Consider the following 25,483-nt stretch of genomic DNA (forward strand, 5'->3'; position numbering starts at 1 on the left):
CAATGGCAATGAAACAGAGATGTTGCTCTTCTGATTTGTACCCTTGAATGTGTGATGAAGGGGAAAAGTGACAGTCCAACTACATTGTAGGAGCTCAGGAAAGCTCTTTCGGATGTGTCTGAAAACAAGCTTGTTGACTGTTTCCAATATCAAACAGATTAGTACAGGATAAGTAATGCAATATATTTATAAAATCACTTAAAGGGGTTGCCCACTATCAAACAACTGATATAACTGTTAAGCCGCTTTGGCTACCTCCGGGGACTGGATGTTATGGCCCATTATGCAATGTAAGGAGCCTGTAGGAGTTGGCTCTGTACATAGCATAGTGGCCGTGCTGCAGAACTCCAGCTCTGCTCCCATTCACTTGAATAGGAGCCGAGCTGCAGTTTGGCCGCTACTAAGTGGCCGGAGCCAACTGCTTCCGGCATGTAAGTCCGATGCTTGGAGGCAGCCGGAGTGGTTAACGGTGCGGGGTCTGGGTGTCTGACCCCCACAGATCATGTACTGATAACCTATCCGGTGGATAGGTCATCAGTTGTCCAGTAGTGGACAACCCCTTTAACTTTTTATGAAGGTTATTTCTATAAATAAACACACCCTTTTAAGGATCACGATCTGTCACAATCCAATGATTAGGTTATAGCTTCTATATCTTCTGTGTCAATGTACATCATGGGTGTGCTTATGTTGTCCGAACCAGTATGTAGGGCTATGGATTATGTTATGTAAATTTGGATAGTTGTCTCACTATCTAAGATCTATGACATTTACATTAAAGTAATTTACAGAACTTGAGAACATGCAAAAAAAATTATTATTGGAAAAAAACCAGCTAAATTTATTTTACTGATGTTATTTCTCACATTCAGTATTATATCCGTTGCACATATAAAAATATGTAAATGGAGTTGAAATTCACTGTAAAATATGAACATTTATTGTTTACAAAATCTTCCAGTACATAAAGAAAACTATTGTAAATAAATAATACAGACATCAACAAGGGTTACAATTGGCAGCTTTTTAGGCTTTTCCTTAGGTCTTATTTACACGAGCGTGGCGCATCTCGGACGTGAAAAACTGCAGTTTTTCACGTCCGAGGTGCATCCGTGCGCTGCGGGACGCGTGAAAAAATAAGACATGTCCTATTTTCTCACGGACCCTTCACATGGTCCGTTGAAACAACGGCTGTGTGAACGGCCACATTGAATTACAAAGGTCCGTGGGACGGCCGTTGTTTCAACGACCATCAAACGGACGTTTAAAACACTCGTGTAAATAAGGCCTTAAAGTGAGATAAATAATGTTTCTTGCAGTAAACAAAAGCGATAACAGATTTCAATAATTTAGCTATTTTTGCATTAAAAAAAACAAAGGAAATATATTTACAATGTTAATTGAAATGTTACATTTCACATTTCACATAGGCCCTCTTCACATTGCAATGTAGGGAGAGAAAACCATGGCACTTAACATTCAGTCAGGTTATTTGTATTTTATTCAGGCAAAAACGAATTAGGGCAGCATGGATGTGGAGAACAAACCTACGGCAGTTTTGCTTGTACCCAATGCTCTGTATAGGCCTCTTCACATTGTGTTTTAGCATTTTGTCCTTGTTTTGGAGGTGCGTCCCAAAAGTAATGAGAACGTTTTTTTTACACTCCCATGAGTGCTGCTTGAGGAAGTGGGGATGGAAGATGTTGCGGGGGGTATCTCAAGTATACAGCCGGACCAGCATCAGTTGAGCCTGAGCCTTTCGAAGCATCTGTACGTTACAAAAGTGCACCCTTGGTTTTCCCCTCTTGTCGCGGACAAAAATGCAGAGGCGCATCAAGCAGCGTTACGCAATAAAATTTTGCGTGAAACTTGGAAAAATAGTTTCAAAAACCTTTAGAGATGCTGTAGACAGTGTATGAGAAAACGGCTTTGTCGTCAGTCCAAGTTTTCAGATGGCACAAGGCCATCAAGGATGGAAGGGAAGTCGTTGAGAATGAACAGCACTCAGGGCAGCCTTCAACGTCAAGAACCACCAGGACAGACAGTCAATCAGACTTTTTACCTACAGGTCCTGGAGCGTTTGAGAAGGAGGGTTTTGCGAGTGTGCGCTGACAATGGATCCTCCACCGTGACAATGCACCAAGTCATACATCATTGACTGTGAGGGAGCTTTTGACACAAAAAAAAAACATTCCTACCTTTCTGCACCTACCCTATAGCCCTGACTTAACACTAAGTGACTTTTTGTCTGGTTCCTCAAAACTCAACTGAAAAGATACCATTTTGGTACTGTTGGAAACGTCCAGTCAGCCGCGACAAGGGCTCTGAACAACCTCTCACATAAAGACTTCCAAGAGGAAGAATGGCAGTGTCGCAGAATTGTTGTGTTCAGTCCCAGGGGATTTACTTTGAAGGTGATAGAGCCTAATTGTATGTTTTTTTAATAAAAGTATTTTTTTAAAATCATTTTCATTACTTTTGGGATGTACTTCGTACGTCGGGAGGAATCACGACGTAAACCTCCGATGGACGACGGCAACGTATCTAACTGTATGGCCATCTATGGACAGTGTCATTAGGAGCTTTCCCTAGGGTCTGAGTCCTGGGCAGAGTATCAGCTATCCATGTGAAGCTTCCCGACGTTTACGTTTAACGTATATCTGTGACGAATCCCTAACAGTGCTCATCCATAGGCTCCCATGTTTTTAAAAAAAATAAATAAAATACATATACTGTGCAGTATACTTTTTTTGCGGGCTAATGGAGTTCTATGGACACGTTTACCATGTACGTCAAGAGCTTTCCCAGCATATGCAATAAACTTAATGTGAAGAGGGCTTTACAGAAGCAGTTCTGACAAATGGATTTAGAACAAAAGTCAATGAGAAAAAACTATAACAAACGCAAAACAAAAACGTAACACTGTGTGAACAGGATTTTAAAAATTCTGCTCTCTACATTGAAGCCTTGTGTGGTAAATTGCTGCAGAGGCAAAACCACAAAATAAAGAGCAAGTATGAAGAAACCTAGCAACAAAACTCCCAATATGGGATCAAAAATGGTCTTTGCTTTGTACCTTATTTTTGGTATTCTAGCGGAACAGAAGTCGTTTAATGATACACCGGCTTTCAACCAGCGTAAATGGCCACAAATAAATATAGTTGTTCTCAGGTTCACAATGTTCTAGATTGTGCTCCTCAAACAAGATTTGCCTGTGCAAAGTTTTCATAGGAAACCTATTCAAATATTGCCACCTTTTATCAGGGAACATCTCTTTAAGCTAGCCATACACATTAGCTAGAAGTTGGCATAATTGGCGTGCGCCTCTTAATAAAGTTAGGCGCATCATACTCTTAATAAAGTCCCCCCATTAGTGTTTTTTCATGTTTAAGCCGGACATGAACATAAATGCCTTTCACAATATTCAGAATGTAACATAGCAAAGCTTCATGCTGCATAGAATATTGGCCATGACCAGGAAGTTGTAACAGGAGCGAGTGCCCGAAGGTTCCTCTGTTTCTTTCGATCTTCAGGTTCTCATTATGGAATTAGGTTTTAATTCTTAAATTCATCTGAAAAGGTTCCTCCCCGTCAGGATTAAGAGGGTTGTTATGTAAACTGAAAGAAATGTTTTATATAAAAAAATCTACCACACAACTCAAAAAGCTCAAAGTACACAACTTGTAAGAAATTAAGCAAAATGCACCAGAATTCAGGTGGCATACATGTGGTGCGCCAAACTTATGTGTTTTAGACACGTTTTCCACCTTCCTCAACAATTTGAAAGTGTCTAGAAATAGGGGCAAGGCTAAGAAAAATTGCAAAATGCAACATATTTATTCACATAATGCGCCAATTTTTGTTGCAAATGGTGGCGTAAGAAAGAGTAAAGTGTCTAACGTGTCTAGCAGGATGTACCAAATATACAGCGTGCACCATTGTGATAAATGTGGTACCGTTTCTGCCAATCTGATCTAGTCTGCCCCTGTCTAACTTTAGGATAGAATTAATAAATTTGCTCTATTGTATATTGATGCAATATCTGCCATGATTTTCAAGGTGTAACTCCACCAGCTTACTATTACTGCTACTACTTCCTGTAGAGAACTCAGCAGGGGATGGCAGTGCAAGGCACTGAATATGCAAGAAAATTGTCTTTGCCAAGAAACTACAGTGCCAGTTGAAAGCTTGGCATGTAATGATACATTTCCCTTTTATTGGCTACAGCCAGGGTAATGAATGGGCAAAAAGGAGCTTTCCGTGGCAATAACTGACCACCAGAGAAGCCAGACCTGTGGCATTAAAGGGGTAATTTGGGGACCAAAAAGTATTAGCAGTGTACTCACTGCAGTATGCCAGTACACACGCTAATATACATTCCGGTCCACTGTCGTGCGGAATATGAGATTTTAATAGATTTTTATAGTGCTGGCAGGGGGATGGGAAGTCTAGTGGCACAGTCTTCCTTAATGAGGGCATGACTCTTCGTCATGTGACCGGCATCGCTGTACTCTATGTACAAGCAGTAGTACAGCGCGACGGGGGACAGGAATGTATATTAGGGAGTGTACTCACATACTGCAGTGAGTACACTGCTAATGCTTTTTGGTCCCCACATAACCCCTTTAAGCTGATCACTGGAGAAAATGTATCAACGTGCAACTGTGTTGGAAATGTGGATGGGACTTCAGAATCACGCAGAGTTTGACAGCTTCACTAACAATGTCGGTTAGACCTGGCATTGTTTTTAGCCTTCACCCTGTTATGAATCTTCCACTCACTGTACAGGAAGAAATACTGGCGCACCACTTCCTTGGGTACCAGCATTCATAAATCTGTTTCACTGTTAGAAAATTCAGTTTTGGGTGAATTTAGTCTTAAGCAGCCTAGAGTGCATTATAGTTTTAAAAGTAAGCAATATAAAGTATTGAAATGTCGCAGCAAAAATAGAAAAAAATCAACTGTTCAGCACTTGTCTAGTGGGGATAACGCTCACCAAAGCTCCTCCAAATCAGTGTTATGGTCCAGGGCTTCTGCCAGTATGTTGGCTCCTTTGTTAGTGATGTGGTTTTTAACAAGCCTACAGAAAACATAAAATGGGGAATGCAGTGAGAAGAAGTCATTTGTTTCGCTGAACTAATATCTACAAAATTACATCCATCCTCGGTTGTCCTAATATCTAGATAATATTTGTGTTTTTTATAGGCAACCAAATATCATATAAAACCATAAAAAAACCTGTATGAAGCCATGTTTTAACTACTACTATGAACTAATGACCGACCTTTCATCACTGTATAACTTTAAAGATTATTCCCAATAAGTCATCCATCCTAACATGAACCCACCATTATTCAGCTAGAAATACAGAATGGTTTGTGGGGTTCAATTCAGGCCAATATTTCCATTTTTGTACTTGTCTTTGTAAAAAAAATCTTATACCTTGTAAAATGGGTACACACTTTGGGTATGTTCACACGGCATAAATAAGAAGCAAAAAAAAAAAAACTAGGCTGCTTTCAAAACCAGGCATTTTTAAAGAATATTTGCCACGTGTTTTTTCAATGTTTTTTTGGCGTTGTCAATTAGAAATATTCCAAATCTGCTTCTAAAATGCCTAAAGAAGTAACATGTCACTTCTTTTTTATGAGGTGAATTTTTACGCAGCATTTTTTTTTAAACAGCCTTGTATGAACTACACAGCTGTTTACAATTGAAAACAAAGAGGAGCTGTTTGCAGGCATTGTGAAAATGAAGTTCGAAGCATAATGCGACAGGTTTACGTTCTGAAATACGCCGAAAAATATCTGAACATGCCTTTAGGAGACACATTTGTAAATCTTAACAATTTTGGCCCACACATAGGAGAATGGAAGCCAAACACAGTCATTTACAAAATGAACAGAATATTTTCAAGGACCATGAGAATAAATCCTTGGAGCACTGCACAAACTCTTTTAAAACAGGAAAACCCCTGAAACAGGGGTGTTCTTATATGATCACATACAGTGAGTGCAGAACTGGGCAGATCAGGGCGGCTTGGGCAGATTTGAGACAGAGATCTATATATTGAGAATTATATCTTATATATATGTTGCTTGTTCATGAGTAGGTGTAGCCATTACTATATATAATCCCACCACAGGTTTTGAAGAGTCTGGTTCACTTTCAGCATCTCAGCAAAGCTCTTGGCTGCCTCATCTGTGATGTTATTCTCTGTCAACCTAAAAAAAAAAGATAATTGAAAGAGACAACTAAAATAAAGAAAAACATACCATTTGCTTCAACAAAAAAACAGCAACATTATTATTGCAAGACCAGGACTAATAATTTGTTGTGTAAAAACTCCAAATGGGCTGAGGACATGGCTTGTCGTCCATCAATCCATTTGTTGCGCACCGAACAATCATGTTCGACAACGACCAACCCCTGAAATCGGTCTGGGACTCGATCTGAACTGTACAAGAAACGTAGTTTTGTATGATTGATAACATGTAAAGAGCATGTGCCAACAAATTATCGATTGAAATGGGTAATACATGCTGTTTGTTTGCTGGGCTTGGCAAAGCTGACGTCATAAGCCAATCTGTATACTGCCTGATGACATGTTTAGCTAAATACAATCTATATACTGGGAAATAAGCTAGGAGTGAAGCTACTTTAACCATACAAAACCTTTTGTGAAGCTATATTTACCATAATGTTCTGATAGATGTGTTGTGTTGTAAAGCTTTCGCAATGTATACACCTCCAGCTGACGTTATCTCATTGCAGGCCAAACTACAGAGAAAAATACAAGAGAAAAATGATATAACATACGTGTTAGTGACAGTACAGTTCTACAACAAAACATATGAAAATAAAACATATTTATTGTTAGTACAGCTGGGAATAGATATCCACTACTTGTCATACAAAATAGGAGATATAAAAGGTTATATATTAACCCCTTGCATTTACAGCCATATTTTTTTTTTCATTTTCCACTCCCCGCCTTCCAAGAGCCATACGTTTTTTATTTTTTCATCAATAGAGTGGGGTGAAGGCTTATTTTTTTGCAGGAGTTGTAGTTTCTATTACCACTATTTAAAGTACCATATAATGCACACGAAAACTGTGGGTTGGAATTGTAAAAAAAACTGTGATTCTTCCATTTCTTTTTGGGTTTCATTTTTACGTCTTTCGCCGTGCGATAAAAATGACAATTTTACTCTGCTGGTCAATACGATTACGGCGATACAAAATTTATATAGTTTTTTTTTATGTTTTACTATTTTTATAAGGTAAAACCTATTTGTTAAAAAATATTAAAAATTTGTTCTGCGTCACTACATTAGCCTTAACTTTTTTATTTTTTCATCGACTGAGCGCTGCAAGGGCTTATTTTTTGGGGGATGAGCTGTAATTTTTATTGGCACCATTTTATCTTACATACAAATTTTTGTTACATTTTCTAAGTTAACCAAAAAACAGTGGTTCTGGCATTAATATTTTTAATTTTTTACGGCATCCACCATGCATATTAAATAATGTTATATTGTAATATTTCTGACCTTTACGGATGCGGTGAAAACGATTTTTTTTTAATTTTTTACATTATTTTGAGGAAAAATGGAGAAAAGGGGGGTTCTTTGAACTTTTAATATTTTGTTTGTACACTACTGAAAGCTTTATTTAACAATTTTTTTACATTTTCTATTAGTTCCCCTAGGGGATTTGAACCAGCGATCGTCAGATCGCTGGTTGAATACACTGCGATACTAATTTATTGCAGTGTATTGTCATTTTCACTGGCTCTTGTTAAGCCCTGCCAGAGGCATGGTGTAAAAGAGGCAGGAAGAAGGCAGACCAGGGGGCTTTCATAAGGCCCCCGGGCTGCCATGACAACCTTCAGCAACCCCCTTGGCCGCGTTGCGGGGGAGGCCGAAGGGCTGTCTGAGGGGGCTTCCCCCCTCATTCTAACAACTTAGAGGGGGAAGTGGTTAAATGGCCAGGATCAGAGCGTAATACACAGCTAACACCCACAGCGTATGGAGCGGGCTCTATACTTCAACCCCCACATCAAAGGGTTAAAGGGGTATTCCCATCTTAGACATTTATGGCATGTCCACAAGATATGCCATAAATGCCCAGAAGGTAGTTTTGGGTCCCATGTGTGGGACCCGCACCTACCTCTAGAACGGTGCCCCCTGAACCCAGTCCTACCTCGTCCTGCTATAGCTGCTCATCAGCCACTGACTGACAAAGAGGTCAGGAGTATGGAAACTGCCAAGCTCGCTGTGCTACGCTGTTGCTAGAACAGCTATAGAAGTGAATGGGAGTTACGGAGATGGTATAGAATGGCCAGCTACATTGTGTACAGCAGATGGGAGCTACTAAATTTCTGTAACTTCTATTCTCGCATTTGCTGATAAAGGCGGGTCAAACAAGGGTGGGCACTTTCCATTATCCTCTATGAAACATGCAGAAACGTTAAGTGTGCTCACAGGATTGGTGGGTTCCTAGCAATCCGACCTCCGCTGATCAAACATTTATCCTATTGATCCCAAATTTGACATTTATATGTAAATCAGATATGAAATTGACAGGGGAACTGCCATTGATCTCAATTATAACAGGGTCTTGGTCTCTGGCACTGCAGTGGTGGCTGCACATACACATTCCATCTTCAATTAAATGTATGGCCGGCATGTCATAAATGTGAAAGTTGCAGGTGTCATATATTCTCTAAAAATATACAGATAGGGTGTTTAGATTGTGAGCCCCACTGAGGACAGCAACTTTACAGTACTGCAGAATAAGTTGGCGCTATATAAGGAACAGAAATAAATAGAACATGTATGCTATAAAATAATATTAACCCCTTCCCGACATTTGACGTATCCATATGTCAAAGTTGGGTAGGGGAAGTATGGAACGGGCTCAAGGAGTGAACCCAATCCATACGATGACGGTGTCGGCTGTTTGTTACAGCCGGAACTTCAGAGTAATGAGCGGGATCACGCTCGAGCGCGATCCCGATCGTTTAACTCGTTAAATGCCGCGGTCAATAGCGATCGCAGAATTCAAATCGTTAGAAAGAGTGGGGCGACCCCCTCTAACAGCTCATCGCGATGGTTGCTATGGCTGCTTGGGGGCCTAATGAAGACCCCTAGGTCCGCCATCTTTGTGCTCCTATTAAGCCCTGCCTCCAGCAGGGCTTAATAGAAGCCTGTCAGAAAGACGAAATACATTAGTATTGCAGTATATCGTACAAGCAATCTAAGCTAATAAGACTAATAAAAAAAAGTAAAAATAAGTAAAATAAAGTTTTTTTTCTTTGTAAACAAATTTTTTTAATTTTTTTTTAAAAAAAACACCTTTTCCTATTTTCCCCCTGGAGCATAGTAAAAAAATAAACATAAATGGTATCGCCACGTCTGTATAAGTCTGAACTGTTACAATATATCATTATTTAACCCGCACGATGAACGCCGTAAAAAAATAAATATAAACGCCAGAATCTTTGATAAGTGATCAAAACGTCACATGTACCCCAAAATGGTATTATTAAAACTACAGCTTATCCCACAAAACATAAGCCCTCATACCACTTCATCGACGGAACAATAAAAAAGTTATGGCTCTCGGAATTTGGCGACACAAAGTAAATTTTATTTTTTACACTTAGGTTTTTACTTGTAAAAGTAGTAAAATAAAGAAAAAAACATATATATTTGGTATCGCCGTAATCGTATTGACCCATCGAATAAAGTTAATATGTTGTTTTAATTGCATAGTGAATTCCGTAAAAACGTGGCGCAAAAAACTATGGAGGAATTGCTGCTTTTTTAATTTTCCAATCCACAAATAATTTTTTTCCCGTTTCCTAGTACATTATATGCCACAATAAATGGTGCTACAAAAAACGACAACTCGTCCCGTAAAAATCAAGCCCTCATAGTACTATATCGACGGGAAAATAAAAAAAACTTATGGCTTTTGGAATGTGGGGAGGGAAAAACGAAAATGAAAATCTAAAAAAGGGCTGCGGCGGTAAAGGGTTAAGTACTAGTTTGATTTATATATCTCCACCTTGAAAAAATATTAAAATGCATTATTATAACAATAATGAAACATTAGATTTCAAATTAACACCTTGAATGTTTTCTTTAGATTCTCTGCTCATCTCATAAAATGTATGTTAATGTTCTAGTTTTTAATAAGTTCCAATTTTCACATTCCTCCTCTTCTTACAATATTTTAACCAATGATCAATAAGCTGTAACGTTATAAATGAGCTAAACTGGACTGACATTCATAATGTCAAGAAGCTGTCACAAACGTATGGATTTGAGATTATAAAGCCTTTAGAAAGGACCAGTGCGTTCTTATGACATGTCTGTTTTAGTAAATACTTGTATTCCCCATAAAATTCCACTCTGACTTTCAATAGATTTTTATTTTTTTTTAAAGATTTTTCAATTAACTAGTAGCAATCACATAAATAATTGACAGGTAATCAAAAAAAAAAAATCGTCGGGAGCAGCAGATTACTGTGAAGCAAAACATAGGAATACAAAATACTTGTAGTTGTGACAGCACCATCCAAGAGGTATGCTGCAAGAAAAACAATACTCCAGCATTGTTACTTTTCTGAGGAATACAAGTATTTACTAAAACAGATATGTCAGGAGAGCCGAGGGTTCCTCTTTTCCTCTTTAACACCTTCCCGACATTTGTCGTAAGTCAGTGCTTCCCGCAAAATGTCGTATACTTACGACAAATGCATGGCACCGGCTCAGAAGCTGAGTCGGTGCCATCATCCCCGGATGTCAGCTGTATCTGACAGCTGACATCCTGCTGTAACGGCGGGGACCGAAGGTAGCTTAGATCCCCGCCATTAACCGCTTAAATGCAGCCGCGAAAAGCGATGGCTACATTTAAGGTGTTTGCAGCTCATCGACACCCCAGCAATGAAATGGCCGGGGTGTCGGTTGCTGCAATGGCAACCGGAGGCCTAATACTGGCCTCCCGGTCTGCCTAGCACGGAAAACTGAACGGCTTCCGTAGCCGCCGGCACGATGGCTCAGGAGATGATCCGGCGTCATCAGCGGTGGAAGTCAGCTGTATGTTACAGCTGACATCCACCTGTAAGGGCAGGAACCAGAGCTAGCTCCGATCCCTGCCATTAACCCCTCAGATGCAGCGATCGGATGCGATCACTGCATCTTAGCGGTTGCTAGCAGATCGCCAGCCCTGACAGGCAATCAGGACTGGCAACTGCTGCTATGGCAACAGGAGACACAATGGCCTCCTGCTCTGCCATTACGGAAGCCGATTAGGCCCCGCCAGGAGGCGAAGCCTAATCGGCTTGCTGTCAGTGAATAACTGACAGATCTAATACATTACACTACGTAGCGCAATGTATTAGAAAAAAAAAATCTGACAGTTGGACCTTCAAGTCCGCTAGTGGGACTTGAAAAAAAGTGTAAAAAAAAGTGTAAAAACAAGTGAAAAAAATACGTTTGAAAACATAATAAAAGTTTCAAGTAATAAAATAAAAACACAAACGCCCTGAGGTATCAAAATATTATATTATGTATTGCACGCAGTGAAAAGCGTAAAAATAATATTGAAATAAAAAGTAATCAAAAAGTCGCACGTATCCAAAAATGGTACCTATAAAAGCTATAGCTCATCTCACAAAAAACAAGCCCACATACAGCTCCATCGACGAAAAAATTAAAAAGTTATAGTTCTCACAACTTGGCGACAGAAAAAATACATTCTTTTTACAAGTAATTTTATTGTGCAAAACGTTGTAAAACATAAAAAAGTGCTATAAATTTGGTATGAACGGAATCGTACTGACCCGCAGAATAAAGTTAACATGTAATTTATAATACATGGTGAGCGCTGTATAAAAAAAACCCTAAAAAAATTATGCCAGAATTGCTGTTTTTTGGTCACCTTGCCTCTCAAAAAATAGGATAAAAAGTGATCAAAAAGTCGCATGTACCCCAAAATGGTACTAATAATAACTACAGCTCGTCCCGCAAAACAACAGCCCTCATACCACTACGTCTATGAAAAAATAAAATTAGTTAAGGCTCCAAAAAGCCAGGAAATAAAAAATATGCAGTTGTGCAGATCAGAAGGGAACATTTTGTCTGTTTCAAGAGGCGATTTATCGGGGCCATAAAATTAGGGAACCAGGAAGGGGGGGCCAAATATATCTGCTAGAAGCGAGGGCGCCCGTATTATACCAGGATAACACTTCCTAGCAAAATTCCCAAAACTGCAAAGGTGCGAAGTGTGGACCAAAATGGGGATAAGTAAAGACACCGTTTATCAGTGCGACACCGGCCTGTGCAGAAATGATTGCTTCACAGCGTAACACACATCTATTGATTATTTTATTGTTTACCCCATTATTATACCACCTGACTATGCCCCTTATGTACTCTGCCCAGCTTACATATGCCCCCACATTATAAACGGAAACACCAGTAATACTAAAACAAAACTACTACCAAGCAAAATCTACACTTCAAAAGCCAAATTGCGTTCCCACCCATCTGAGCCTTACAGCGTGCCCAAACAGCAGCTTACTTCCACATATATGACACCGCCATACCCGGGAGAACCCTTTTAACAATTTTTGGGGTGTGTGTCTCCAGTGGCATAAGCTGGGCACGACATACTTGCGACTGAATTGGAAATTCTGGGGAAAAATTAAAATTTTTACTTTGCACCATACGCAGCGCATTTATTTATGGAAAAGACCTGTGGGGTGAAAATGCTTACTACACCCCTTAATAAATGCATTGAGGCGTTTAGTTTCTAAAATGGGTTCACTTTTGGGGGGTAGATCCAGAGCCATCTGAGCCTCTACAATTGTGAACCAATTCTGTGTAAATCGCCAAATTAGGCCTCAATTTCGCATGGTATTCTCTCACTCCTGAGTCCTGTCGAATGTCCAGGCAAAAGTTTAGGGCCCCATGTAGGGGGATTCTAAAACCGGGAAACACAGCATAATAATTAGAGAGCTGTCTTGTTATGGTGGCACAAGCTGGGCACCACATATTGGCCTATCTATTGAAAAATCCAATTTTCACCCTGCAATATCGAGTGCACACTAATTTATGCAAAACACCTGCAGGGTTAACATGCTCACTACACCCCTAGGTGAATACCTTGAGGGTGTAGTTTCCAAAATTGGGGTCACTTTTGGGGGGTTTACACTGTTTTGGTCCCACAGGGGTTTTGCAAATGCTACTTAGCGACCAGAAACCAATCCAGCAAAATCTGTACTCCGAAAGCCAAATGGTGCTCCTTCCCTTCTGAACCCTGCCATGTGCCCAAAAATGAGTTTATAACCACATATGGGGTATTGCCATACTCGGGAGAAATTGCTTAACAAATGTTGGGGTTCTTTTTTTGCTTTATTTTTTGAGAAAATTACAAATTTTGAGCTAAAGCTACGTCTTATTGGAATAAAAATGTAATTTTTATTTGCACTGCCCAATTCAAATAAAATCTATGAAACAGCTGTGGGGTCAAAATGCTCACTACACCCCTAGATGAATTCCTCAAGGGGTGTAGTTTCCTAAATGGAGTCACTTTTTGGGCATTTTCATTGTTTTGTCCCCTCAGGGGCTCTGCAAATGTGACATGGCCTCTGCAAACCATTCCTGCTAAATTTGAGCTCCAAAAGCCAAATGGCGCTCTTTCCCTCCTAAACCCTGCCGTGTGTCCAAACAGCCGTTTATTACCACATGTGAGGTACTGTTTTACTCGGGAGAAATTGCTTTACGGATTTTGCAGTGCTTTTTCTCCTTTAGTCCTTGTGGAATTGAGAAAAAATTAGCTAAACCTACATTTTCTTTGAAAGAATGTAGATTTTCATTTTCACGGCCTACTTCCAATAATTTCTGCAAAAAACATGCAGCGTCAAAATGCTAACTATACCCCTAGATAATTTCCTCAATGTGTGTAGTTTCTAAAATGGGGCCAGTTGTGGGGGGTTTCCACTGTTTTGGTCCCACAGGGGTTTTGCAAATGCTACATAGAGACCAGAAACCAATCCAGCAAAATCTGTACTCCGAAAGCCAAATGGTGCTCATTCCCTTCTGAGCCCTGCCATGTGCCCAAACAGCAGTTTATGACCACATGTGGGGTATTGCCGTACTCGGGAAAAATTGCTTAACAAATGTTGGGGTTCTTTTTCTGCTTTATTTTTTGAGAAAAATAAAAATTTTGCGCTAAAGCTACGTCTTATTGGAATAAAAATGTAATTTTTATTTTCACTGCCCAATTCAAATAAAATCTATGAAACAGCTGTGGGGTCAAAATGTTCACTACACCCATAGATGAATTCCTCAAGGAGTGTAGTTTCCTAAATGGAGTCACTTTTTAGGTGTTTTCATTGTTTTGTCCCTTCAGGGGCTCTGCAAATGTGACATGGCCTCCGCAAACCATTCCTGCTAAATTTGAGCTCCAAATGGCGCTCTTTTCCTCCTAAGCCCTGCCGTGTGTCCAAAAAGCCATTTACTACCACATATGGGGTACTGTTTTACTCGGGGGAAATTGCTTTACGGATTTTGCAGTCCTTTTTCTCCTTTAGTCCTTGTGGAAATGAGAAAAAATTAGCTAAACCTACATTTTCTTTGAAAGAATGTAGATTTCCATTTTCACGGCCTACTTCCAATAATTTCTGCAATAAACCTGTAGGGTCAAAATGCTCACTATACCCCTAGATCATTTCCTTAAGGTGTGTAGTTTCCCTAATGGGGTCACTTTTGAGGGATTTCCACTGTTTTGGCACCGCAAGAGCCCTTCAAACCCGACATGGTGCCTAAAATATATTCTAATAAAAAGGAGGCCCAAAATCATCTAGGTGTTCCTTTGCTTCTGAGGCCTGTGCTTCAGTCCGTTAGCACCCTAGTGCCACATGTGGGATATTTCCTAAAACGGCAGAACCTGGGCAATAAATATTGAGTTGTGTTTCTCTGATAAAACTTTGTGTTACAAAAAAAATGGATTAAAAATGAATTTCTGCAACAATAAAAAATTTAATTTGTCAATTTCACCTCAACTTTGGTTTAATTCCTGTGAAACGTCTAAAGGGTGAAGAAACTTTCTAAATGCTGTTTTGAATACTTTGAGGGGTGAAGTTTTTAAAATGGGGTGACTTTTTGGAGGTTTCTAATATATATAAGGCCCTAAAAGCCACTTCACAACTGAACTGGCCCCTGTAAAAATAGCCTTTTGAAATTTTCATGAAAATGTGAGAAATTGCTGCTAAAGTGGTAAGCCTTGTAACGTCATAGAAAAATAAAAGGATGTTCAAAAAATGATGTCAATCTGAAGTAGACATATGGGGGATGTTAATTAGCGACTATTTTGCGTGGTATTACTATCTGTTTTACAAGCAGATACATTTAAATTTAGAAAAATGCTAATTTTTGCAATTTTTCGCTACATTTTGGTGTTTTTCACATTTAAATACTGAATGTATCGAGCATATTTTGCCAGTAACATAAAGTCCAATGTGTCACAAGAAAATAATCTCAGAATAGCTTGGATAGGTTAAAGCATTCCGAAGTTATTACCATATAAAGTGAAACATGTCAGATTTGAAAAATGAGGCCCTGTCAGGAAGGTCAAAAGTGGCTAAAGAGGGAAGGGGTTAAAGGGGTTTTCCCAGATCCAACCCAAAAAAACATGTTAGATCCATTTCCCCATATGTAGCTAACCTGCTGACAACTATTCATCACAAAAAAACACCTATTTATCGATCGTCTTTGTTTACTCAGCGTGCTGCTGAGAATACACTTCCATGCATGCCTTGCACGCTCTAAGGAGCGTGCATTAGGCTCCTCCCACTAGTTCATGCGTCTATTCCATGCTAGTCACCGCCAATATCCTGCTACGTCCAGCAATTCCAATTTACATCCCACCAACCATGGTAAAATAAGTTGTGTCCCCCCCCCCCCAGCCCTCATTTTCAGTACCCGGCTAGGACTACCTGCTCCTAGACCATGTGACAAGTATTTAGCATGTCATCAGAGGAGGCTGAAAATGTGACATCAGAAGTTACGTGATGAGCGGGGAAAAGCAGCACTTTACAAATAGTAAGTACATTACAGGATTATCAAGAGTGACAGTGTAGCAAGAATGCCCCTTTTAACCTTTCACTGACAAGAACATGTTATACGTCATTACTTTCAACGATTGCCGTGACTATAATATAAGCTTTGCAGCAATATTTTTCAGGACAGCACTCGTTGGAAGTTGGGGAGGAGGAGGAAAAGTTTACTTTTTGGTTCTGTGACAGGTAGGGGAATAAAATACAGCCTATTACTGTTATCTCTTCCCATGTACAGTATTCCTGTGACTGCGGGTCTGTGATATATGAACTTTTTTTCATTTTATCACCCCTTTACCAATCATAGTGGATATGTAAATTCTGACTTGACAAATAAAGGGGGTCTTTTTTTTTTCTACTAAAGGGCAGAGAAGAATTTGTATGCATTTTTTTTTTTTTTTTTTATAAAATGTTACCATTTGATGCAAAATTGCATGCATGAAGGCACCAGTGGGATAATGTGCTGGGTAGCATATTTAAAATGCACCAGGTGTTTACATTCAGAAAATATAAGGGTATAACAGTAAAAACCTCTACAATCATCAAGCCGTTTTGAGATGCATAGGACTTCTTTGTCAAGGAAATGATTGTCTTAACATAGGGGTCCAATGCACCTGAGATGATTTGCTGTTTGTCAAGACTTCTATTGTTATTTTAATAAAACCACAGTCTGATCATCTGATATCGGTTTGATCCTTTTAAGTGTGAGCCAACTGAATGTTCATTTTTGACAATTCTGGAGCCCAAGTCATTGGACCTCAGTAACCATTACTTCTGTACCCTCACCCTAGATGGCACCTTGAATCTAGAACCTGAACATTGGCAGCAGCTTTATACACTAACTGCACCCGAAATAGTGATGTGCCTACACAATAGCACAACCTAAATCATTATTGACGCTGTGTTCTCTTTTAGTTTGCCCTTTCCGCATTTTCTAATATAATTTTGTTTACTAATATACTCTTGTTATATACTTTTGGTACAGCAGACACAGGTTATTGTAAAAGATCCCTGCTCTGCTGTGCTGACAAGCTGCAGGAAAGCGGAGAGGAATCTGATTTCCATAGGTGATCCTATATATATATATATATATATATATATATATATATATAAAAAAATATGTGATGACAACATTATCATTCTGTTACCTGACAAACCTTACAATCCTGACATAACAAACCTTAGATCTTTCAGGCAGGGATGATTCTTTATTGCTTCCGCAAATGCCTGGGCCCCTTCATCACCAATGCGATTCCCCCACATTCTGCAAATAGATACATTCAATGCTTTATTTTGTGATATTGAAAAACAATAGTGCAGAGGAAGAATGCTAGCCATACATGTTAGATAATTGTTGGCGCATCCTTCTGATTTAAACAGAACCCACTAACAATTTAAAGTGTAGCTAATATTTGACAAACTTCTGACATGTCATAGTGACATGTCAGAAGTTTGGATTGGTGGGGGTTCGAGCACTGAGACCCCCCCACCCATTGCTAGAACGAAGCAGCTTGAAGCGCTTGTGTGAGTGCTCAGCTGCTTCGTGTCTGTTCGGCTTTTTCCGGAAATAAATGTATCGGTGTACGTACTCAATAGAAAGTCTATGAGCCCGTGCGCCGATACATCGGCTTTCCGGAAAAAGCCGAACAGACACAAAGTGGCTGAGCGCTCAACAGAGCGCTTCAGTTGCTTCGTTCTAGCGATTGGTAGGGGTCTCGGACCCCACCAATCCAAACTTCTGACATGTCACTATGACATGTCAGAAGTTTGTCAAACGTTTAGCTACGTATGAGGCATGGGATGACCATGTTGGAAAAATAATTTCTGCAATAGCCCCTCAAGGACATGGCCAATTTTGGCCTTGAGAACCAGAACAATTTCTTGATTTTTTTCCTCTTTGCAACCCGGCGCTCATAGCTTTTTTGTTTAATGTACCTTTGTTTTTTATGGGAAGAGTTGTACTTTATGTAGGTGCCATTTTTTTTTTGTACATTTACATTATGGTTTAATTTATATAATTTTTTTATTTTGGCAAAAATGCAGAAAAAAAAGCAGTTCTGCTGTAGTTCTTATTTATTATTTTTTTCTACAGCATACACCGATCATTATTAATGATGCTATACATTTGTTGTGCAGGTTGTTATTGCCATGACGATACCAAATATGTGTGTATTAATTTATGTTTTGGGACTTATATTTAATAAGGTTTCTTTATTGTAAAAAATGTGCATTTATGTGTATTTTTTGACAGACTTTTTTTCATTTAACATAACTTTTTTTTTTTTTACTCCACAGCGGGATTTTTCATTTTAATTTTTTCGAACTATAATGTACTGGCATATATCTATTTTCCAGTACAATAGCTAGTGTTAGGGATACGTAAGTATGTCCTAATAACAGGAAATATGGTCAGACAGCCCTGGGGTACTTCAATGGGCCCTGGGTAGTCTGCCCATAGAGGGTTTGTTCCTCGGTCCCCTCTCGCTCTTTCTCTTTGAATGCCGCGATCAGCTTTGATTGCGGCATTCTAGGGGTTAAAGGCGGAGATCAGAGGTTTCTCTGATCTCCTCTGGTAGAGTGATGCTGTGGCAGTATACTACAGCCGTTGACCAGCTCCTGCTAGCCTGTGCGATCAGCATGATGTGTAACATTCTCTGTTGTTAATCAGTTAATATGTGATTGATATTGTTGTACTATAGAATATATAATAAAATGCCAATAATTTCATCTGTAGATAATGAAATGCTGATCGGCCGCTCGTTGACTGTGGCTAGATGGGAATGAAGGATTGTTAACACGATTATTCATCCTCATACAGTTTGCACATTGTTAGCAACACATCCCATTCTGACAGGGAGATAATCGGAAACAAGCGTTCTTATGAGCGCTTGTTCGCCTCCACTCTTCGGCCCATGTAAAAGGGCCTTAAAGAGGCTCTGTCACCAGATTTTGCAACCCCTATCTGCTATTGCAGCAGATAGGCACTGCAATGTAGATTACAGTAACGTTTTTATTTTTAAAAAACGAGCATTTTTGGCCAAGTTATGACCATTTTTGTAGTTATGCAAATGAGGCTTGCAAAAGTCCAAGTGGGTGTGTTTAAAAGTAAAAGTCCAAGTGGGCGTGTATTATGTGCGTACATCGGGGCGTTTTTAATACTTTTACTAGCTGGGCGTTCTGATGAGAAGTATCATCCACTTCTCTTCAGAACGCCCAGCTTCTGCCAGATCACGCTGTGACGTCACTCACAGGTCCTGCATCGTGTCAGACGAGCGAGGACACATCGGCACCAGAGGCTTCAGTTGATTCTGCAGCAGCATCGGCGTTATAAGGTAAGTCGATGTAGCTACTTACCTGCAAACGCTGATGCTGCTGCAGAATCAACTGTAGCCTCTGGTGCCGATGAGTCCTCGCTCGTCTGACACGATGCAGGACCTGTGAGTGACGTCACAGATCTGCACTGCTAGAAGCTGGGCGTTCTGAAGAGAAGTGGATGATACTTCTCATCAGAACGCCCAGCTAGTAAAAGTATTAAAAACGCCCCGATGTACGCACATAATACACGCCCACTTGGACTTTTACTTTTAAACACACCCACTTGGACTTTTGCAAGCCTCATTTGCATAACTACAAAAATGGTCATAACTTGGCCAAAAATGCTCGTTTTTTAAAAATAAAAACGTTACTGTAATCTACATTGCAGCGCCTATCTGCTGCAATAGCAGATAGGGGTTGCAAAATCTGGTGACAGAGCCTCTTTAACTCTGAATTCACTGATAAAATCCATACAGTGAGAAGACTTATTCTCAGCCTCAATGAGAGACAAGCTTACAGCTGCTGCCCATAGATGTGAGAGAGGGAGATAGGGGAGCAGGGTCTCTTCTTCTCTTTGGGCTGTGTATGGGAGACATCATAGAAGCGAGTCTCTGACATCCCTGTAGCTGAGCTCAAGGAAAATTGACAATTAGAAATGGAGTCTGCAATGGGGAAAACGTGAAAAACTCACATACTAGTTACTCCTTATGTACGCACATTATAAAAAGTCACCTGAAACAATAGTGATGCTTTAATGCTTAAAGTGAGTATCCATCTTTTTACACAAGGTTGTTTTTAGGTCTAAAATTTAGTGCTGGTTAATTTCATAATATATCTTTATAGTGGTCCATTTTCCTGGTACAGATCAAAATCCCCAGTTTAGACAAAGAATTAAATGATAAAACTATGGCTGCATTCAGATGCCCCTAGAGGGAGTTTACTGCGTACTGTGTTATTATTAGGTTCAATGTGTAAACAGTATGCCATAAACTCCTAACCTTTCTCAGGCTTTTAAAGAGTATTTTAACCCTAATGCATCAGGCATATTAAAAAAAAATATTGGTGGAGGACCATAAACTAGGACCCCATTGACTCCCAACTCTGAGGAGCAGCAGAATTTTATAAAGCCGCCATATTTCTTTGTAGTAACTATCAGTAGAAATCAATGACAGAAAATCAGTGGTACAGAATTTGTAAACAAGTTTTCCTTAATCAGTAATGATAAGTCCAAAGGAATAATAATAACTATTTTCCATGTATTATATATTGTTTGTATTAGCAATGTGAATGTAAAGTTGTCATTTTCACCTTAAACCACCTCGCTTAAAAACTTTACACAGGAAAGATGTATGTAGGGGGAGTAGGAAGCAGGAGTAGAACTAAAGAGAGAGAGGCAGAGAGACACACAGACGCAGCTGCAGCTCCTAGTAAGAGTCATATGTCACCCCAGTGTTGGATTCACAGGTACACTGCTCATTACTGCTATATAACGTCCTCCATGTTGTTGCTGCTTCTGAGGGTGTGCTGCAAAGAGAATGGAGATCAAAATCTCTACTCTATGTGTGCAGTCTAGAAGACATGATAGCAGCACGGTGGCTCAGTGGTTAGCACTATTGCCTTGCGGCACTGGGATCCTGGGTTAAAATCCAACCAAGGACAACATCTGCATGGAGTTTGTATGTTCTTCCTGTGTTGGTGTGGGTTTCCTCCCACACCCCAAATACATACCAATAGGGAATTTAGATTGTGAGCCCCAATGGGGACAGTAAAAAAAGAGGACCTCTGTGTAATATGTTGGTGCTATATAAGTAACTGTAATAATAATAGCAATTAGGTTCCACCCTCTAGCTCTGGGAGAACTAGAGATAGAGCCTGCAGAGGGAAAAACTGCTAAAAAAAAATGCATTATTCTGAAACGTCACCTGGAAAGTGGGGTGAGCTTTATGTTATAAAGCTAAAAAGGGCACATATTTTTCAAAAGTATTTCTTTATCAAATGATTTTTTAATTTAAGTTAAGGTTCTATTTACCCCACATCACAAATGCTGGTGCTCCTTTGTAAAGCTTGTGCAATATGTCTTCCGCCTACAGCAGTGAACTGATTGCATCCCAACCTATACAAACAGTAAATTATAACAATAATGATTACACAAATTCCTGCACACAGCAAAAATATTTTCTTAAAATAAATTTTTATTGACCATGCACATATTTTCATAAAATCGTAAACCTTTCTGGGAAGCATAGATATCCAGGAATCGGTATGGCAACATTTTTAATGCTCTTTTTAAGGCTGGATTATAGGGAGGGAAAATGGGTAAATTTCCCTAGGGCCTACACTAAGGGGCTATCCATCATACCCCATTTAAAAATCATTCAGCAACTGAAGGCTATCAACTAAAACAGTATATTTACAATGTGCCACTGCCCACAGTGAGCACCAAGAGTTTATCCTCGGCTCAGCCCCTCTCCTCTTTTAAAGTCATTGTGCTACCCCCACCAACACCACCTGTGTTTGTCTGCACTGTGATTGAGTGTAACAGCCAGGTCAGTGATATCATATACTACTTAAGACATAATGATGACATGAATAGGAGAAATTAGACATACATTTAAGACAGATGTCCCCCCCCCCAAAAAAAAAAAAAAGGGATGTGACCAATACCTAAAAAAAAGTAGTGTCCCCAGCAGTGATCCGGCTCTGTCCTTATAAAAAAATAAATGGCAAAATGTTTGAGCATATCTAAAAGTAAAGTGAAACATGGCCTCTGTTGTGCCCAGATACAAATATATATATATATATATATATATATATATATATATATATATATGTATAAAAGGAAAGACATAAGTAGAAATGTTCTGTGTACGTACTTCAAGTGCTTTAGTAGGGGACATTCTAGAATGATTCGTGCCACATGCCTGGCTCCAAAGTCTGTTATTAAATTTTTGTACAAACTAGAAAATACACAAAAAAAAATTATTTTCCATTTTTAGGCTTGTGAATAAAATAAATATATATATATACTGTATATATGTAAAAACACGTATTTGATAATATAGTATTTATCACCATTACATAAAATCCACCCTCACTACATACAAATAATTTATTCATAGTAACTCATAAAAATCCTCCCATCCTATTTCGCTCTCCACTTTTTATTATTAGTTGTGCTGCTGTCGGAAAGAATCTATTCCTGAACTGATTTGTTCTAGACCTAAACACGGTATCTTCTACTAGAAGGGTAAAACTTATACCAACATATTGAATTGTGTTTGAAATTAATACTGATATATATGTACATGCTTTATTTTTGAAAACTATGTCGCAATGCCATGTTGCAAGACTTGCATATGAAAAATAAAGCTTGAAAGTATACTTGCCCAAGATATATGATGACCTTATGCTTGGTTAGCTCCTCAGCCAAAACTTTGACACCTTTATCTGTGACCTGATTCACACTTAATCTGTAATCCAAGTAAAATGAAAAAAAATTTAATAATTTTCTTTTCAAAATATTGATGTCGTGCAAACAAATTGACACAGAATATAACTTTCGAGGGGAATTTTTGATGGTTAGATTATGTATTATCAAATGTATCTCCTTTGGTAATAAATGTATATACTAATTAAAATACCATAGGCCTAACCAGGATCAGCCGATGATCTACGTGTATGGGAGCAGTTTGACACTTTGTTACCGCAGTAGATAAGGCGCTGCCCGAGGTGTATAGCAGCGGCTTATTCCTCTCTCCCAGTTTAAATAATTATGCACCCTAAGCCGACCGTGCATGTTTATTTCAACTGGGAGAGAGGAATAAGACGCTTCCTATACACCTCTGACAGCGGCTTATCTCCTGCACACTGAGCCGAGCTTGCATGTTTGTGGTGAAGTCGGGTAAAATACTTGTCGTCCTAACAAGCATTTGTATGGTCAGCTTTAGGCTCTGTTCGCATCGCATAAGATCAGCGTGCATGTTTGAAGTGTGCCGCTGAACTAATTCCTAATTATTTTGACATACATTTGGCTATTTTCTGGGTACAAAGTGATTTGCTTCGGGAAGTGCTCCTGGCGAATATGAGAACACACATTACAAATGTGATGTGAACAGACCCCAATTCTAGTAAGGGGGAGCCAACACTAAATTTTCAGCATTCACAAGAGTCACACAAAATAGACTAGTTATTAGAAGAACAGGAAATTTAGAATAAGTTGTGGGTGAATTTATTTGCTCTCAATCTCCAAATCAAAACATATTGCCAGTTTTTCTAATGCACTTTATATCCAGCAACAGTTTAGGCTTGGAATAATGCAAAAATAAGAACGTAAATGTAAGCTTATAAGGGGAAGTGTCTGATTCAAATATATACTGCGTGAACATATGCCAGTATATATGGATATGTCTGCCATATAAAAAGAAACCCAAAAAAAACAACTTTAACATATACTATTTTTATGATTTCTTGTATTAAAAAAAAAAAAAGTATCCAGACATAAAGCTACAAAACATCTGCCTTAGGCCCCATTCACATTGCGATTGTGCTAGCCGACGAGCGTATACATTTTTAAAATCTAAAAAAATGTATGCATAGACTATAATGGGTCAAACATAGACCAAAATAGCACTTGTTTAGTCTATGTTTGTCATGGTTTACTTTGGGAAAGTACTGAAAAGCATAGTCTGCTACGCTATTCTGTACTTAAAAAATTATACGTGACGTAACGTGTTTTTTTTTAGCATTGATCTCAATAGACGACATAAGCAAACGTAATGCTATATGTTTGTATCAGTTTACATACAGTAAGTCCATCAGGTTTTGGTTTTTTTTTGGGGGGGGGGGGTCTCCTATCAGTGTTCACTTAAAAAAAAAAGTATACGCTATACATACATGCTATAAAAAACACAGACGTAAACATAAAATGGTACATGTTTGTATACGTTTTCAATGGTCCACGTTTTTATAAAAAAAAGTATATGCTCGGCGGATAGCACAAACGCGATGTGAATAAGGCTTAAAGGAGACCCTTTTGGCATGCATCTGTCCCTTAGAAGCCTGTGGGTACTGTACAGTATATGTCTGGATACTCTTTCCTTTTATAATATACACAGTGTTCCAAATTATTATGCACATTGGATTTAAGTGTCATAAACATTTAATTATTAGTTTTTCAATTAAACTCATGGATGGTATTGTGTCTTAGGGTATGTTCACACGGCCAAATTTCAGACGTATACGAGGCGTATTTTGCCTTGTTTTACGTCTGAAAATAGGGCTACAATACGTCGGCAAACATCTGCCCATTCATTTGAATGGGTTTGCCGACGTACTGTGCAGACGACCTGTTATTTACGAGTCGTCGTTTGACAGCTGTCAAACGACGACGCGTAAAAATACAGCCTCGTCAAAAGAAGTGCAGGACACTTCTTTGGACGTTTTTGGAGCTGTTTTCTCATAGACTCCAATGAAAACAGCTCCAAAAACGGACGTAAAAAACGCCGCGAAAAATGCGAGTTGGTAAAAAAACGTCTGAAAAGCAGGGTCTGTTTTCCCTTGAAAACAGCTCTGGATTTTCAGACGTTTTTGTTGACTACGTGTGAACATACCCTAAGGGCTCTTTGGATCATTGTAATCAATCTCAGACACCTGTGATAATTAGTTTGCCAGGTGTGCCCAATCAAAGGAAAACTACTTAAGGAGGACGTTCCACATTATTAAGCAGGCCACACGTTTCAAGCAATATGGGAAAGAAAAAGGATCTCTCTGCTGCCGAAATGCGTGAAATAGTGCAATACCTTGGACAAGGTATGAAAACATTGGATATTTCAAGAAAACTTAGGCGTGATCATCGTACTGTGAAAAGATTTGTGGCTGAATCAGAGCACAGACGGGTTCGTTCAGATAAAGGCATAATGAGGAAGTTTTCTGCCAAACAAATTAATAGGATTAGGAGAGCAGCTGCTAAAATGCCATTGCAAAGCAGCAAACAGGTATTTGAAGCCGCTGCTGCCTCTGGAGTCCCGCGAACCTCAA

General features: G+C 39.1%; 1 protein-coding gene across 1 annotated transcript in view; it reads right to left on the minus strand.

Annotated features, from left to right (window-relative positions):
• Positions 1–1,428: 1,428 nt before the first annotated feature.
• NOD1 (nucleotide binding oligomerization domain containing 1) overlaps positions 1,429–25,483 on the minus strand; it is a 106,996-nt gene continuing 82,941 nt past the window's right edge. The window contains exons 5-12 of the mRNA XM_075827139.1: positions 22,834–22,917; positions 22,321–22,404; positions 21,477–21,560; positions 17,313–17,396; positions 6,697–6,780; positions 6,141–6,224; positions 4,997–5,080; positions 1,429–3,618 (exon numbers count right to left, since the gene is read on the minus strand). Of these exons, the coding sequence (XP_075683254.1) occupies positions 3,549–3,618; positions 4,997–5,080; positions 6,141–6,224; positions 6,697–6,780; positions 17,313–17,396; positions 21,477–21,560; positions 22,321–22,404; positions 22,834–22,917 (658 nt within the window). The 3' untranslated portion in view covers positions 1,429–3,548. The remainder of the gene's footprint in view (positions 3,619–4,996; positions 5,081–6,140; positions 6,225–6,696; positions 6,781–17,312; positions 17,397–21,476; positions 21,561–22,320; positions 22,405–22,833; positions 22,918–25,483) is intronic.

Source organism: Rhinoderma darwinii, chromosome 5 (assembly GCF_050947455.1).
Source record: "Rhinoderma darwinii isolate aRhiDar2 chromosome 5, aRhiDar2.hap1, whole genome shotgun sequence".
Classification (NCBI taxonomy): Eukaryota; Metazoa; Chordata; class Amphibia; order Anura; family Rhinodermatidae; genus Rhinoderma; species Rhinoderma darwinii.